The sequence below is a fragment of the Oncorhynchus tshawytscha genome, linkage group LG05 (genome assembly GCF_018296145.1).
Source record: "Oncorhynchus tshawytscha isolate Ot180627B linkage group LG05, Otsh_v2.0, whole genome shotgun sequence".
Lineage (NCBI taxonomy): Eukaryota > Metazoa > Chordata > Actinopteri > Salmoniformes > Salmonidae > Oncorhynchus > Oncorhynchus tshawytscha.
The window spans coordinates 73,209,673-73,211,515 of NC_056433.1; the positions used below are offsets into that span (position 1 = coordinate 73,209,673).

The 1,843-nt window shown below is 39.8% G+C and overlaps 1 protein-coding gene across 1 annotated transcript in view; it reads left to right on the forward strand.

Annotated features, from left to right (window-relative positions):
• The first annotated feature begins 249 nt into the window (after positions 1-249).
• Positions 250-1,843, forward strand: part of LOC112251848 (pituitary adenylate cyclase-activating polypeptide type I receptor) — a 59,999-nt gene continuing 58,405 nt past the window's right edge. The window contains exon 1 of the mRNA XM_042322343.1: positions 250-638. Within this exon, the coding sequence (XP_042178277.1) occupies positions 558-638 (81 nt within the window). The 5' untranslated portion in view covers positions 250-557. The remainder of the gene's footprint in view (positions 639-1,843) is intronic.

Genomic DNA, 1,843 nt, shown 5'->3' on the forward strand with positions numbered 1-1,843 from the left:
ATGCTAATTTCCTCTCCTCTCCCTTTTCCATTGCTTATGACGTGTTCATGCTATCTGGATGGCCCCTGACCCCCAGGGGGCCCCGAACCAACATGTTTTTATTTTATTTGATAAATGATTGAGGGTGAGGGACGAATCAACCTGTTCTGAATATCCCCCATGACAATTTCGCCTATGGGACAAGCACATCTGCTATACTGAGAGTGCGTGTCTGCGCTGCGCAGTCTGCTCGAGCTGGCGTTTGAGGAAGAGGCGCGCACCTTATTCGCTCAGTCGAGTCCTGTCTCTTGTACATGCATGGTGAAGTCTTGCCAAGCCATACCTGCGGTGCAGAAACCCGCCCAACTTCTGAATAACGGCGACAAGAAAAGATGACCTCCAGTCGTCCAGGCAAATGCAAAATATGTGGTTAATAGCTTAATGTGGAAGAGCATCAGACAATACTAATACTAAAATAATAATTACGATACTTATACTTATTCAGGGTTATGTCAATGAAATGTACTATTATTTTGAACCATTTGTTCTAGAAAGAAAAGGGTACATTCTAAAGGACAATGTTACTCACTAAAACGTCATCGTTGAAATGGATACGCGCGTTATTTGCTATGTGGCTGCATCTGACCGTGTGGGAAACGGTAAGTGGATGCTTTCATAACAAAAACCTTATTTTGACTTGTCTTTTACTACCCCAATCTATCTAATCATCAATTAAAATGACATGCCTTATGTAATGCTATAGCCTATGCATTATCTAAAGTAAACCTTCTTTTTCCAGGCTAAAGACATTACATAAAAAGTTTGGGACTGGATGTCCTTATAGGCTGCTACACTGACATTCTTCCTATCCAGGCTAGATTTCATCATTGTTCTCCGAGTTGTCATCGTCATAGCCCCATGCTTCTGCTGGCTACTCTTAGGTTAATTTCATTTGAGAAAGGATCACGCTGTGTTATAGTGAATTCAAGGTTTAAAAAGGCTTTTAAAGTTTGTAATTTACACTTTAAAATTGAAGACTTGGTTTATCTTAACAAGAAACGTATCAACCCCTACAAAAATCCCCATTAATTATAATCCACATAATAATTCACATGCAGGATTATTTTAATGCTGTGAGAAACTATTCAAATGAAGATATTACATCTAAAAGAAAGGAGGACCAAGGCAGTCTTCATATAATGAGTTAAAATGCCCCATGATGAAGGCCATGCAGCTGAAGCAAGTCTGAGTTGGAAAAGTTTGAATCCATTTATCATGCCATAAAAAGAAATGCATTTTAGTTAATTATATGAAGAGTGCCTTGGTCCTCCTTTCTTTTTGATGACCAATTCACCCCTTTTACCAAAGAGCATCTTCTGTCCAGCAAAATCTATTGTGTACCTTAGCAGCGCTTCCCTTTCTCCTTTGTTTCTATCTCTACCATTAGTTATAGGTGCATAATTGTACCCTTGCAGTTCATACTTTAAAGCTGCAATATGTACATTTTTGGGTGACCCACCAAATGCACGTAGAAATGTGAGTTATAGGTTTTGTTTTTGCCATAGCGCCACACAACTGATTCAAATAATCAATGCTTGATGTGTTGATGTGTAGTGCTAGGGCAAAAAACTAAATGTGCACCTGGGGGGGGGCAGGACCGGGTTTGAGAAGCCTCGCCTTACACGGTACAACTACAGTGACAAGCGTTTGTACCGGTACCTTTCTTTCTGAGTGTGTTTGTCATTCTATAGGTATGGCTGAAGTTTTATCTTGAGGAACATTTCCTGAATTAAATGAAATTAACGCCAACACCAATGTCCACAAAGCTAATGTGCACAATAGCCCATTAGTGGGAAAAACAGTT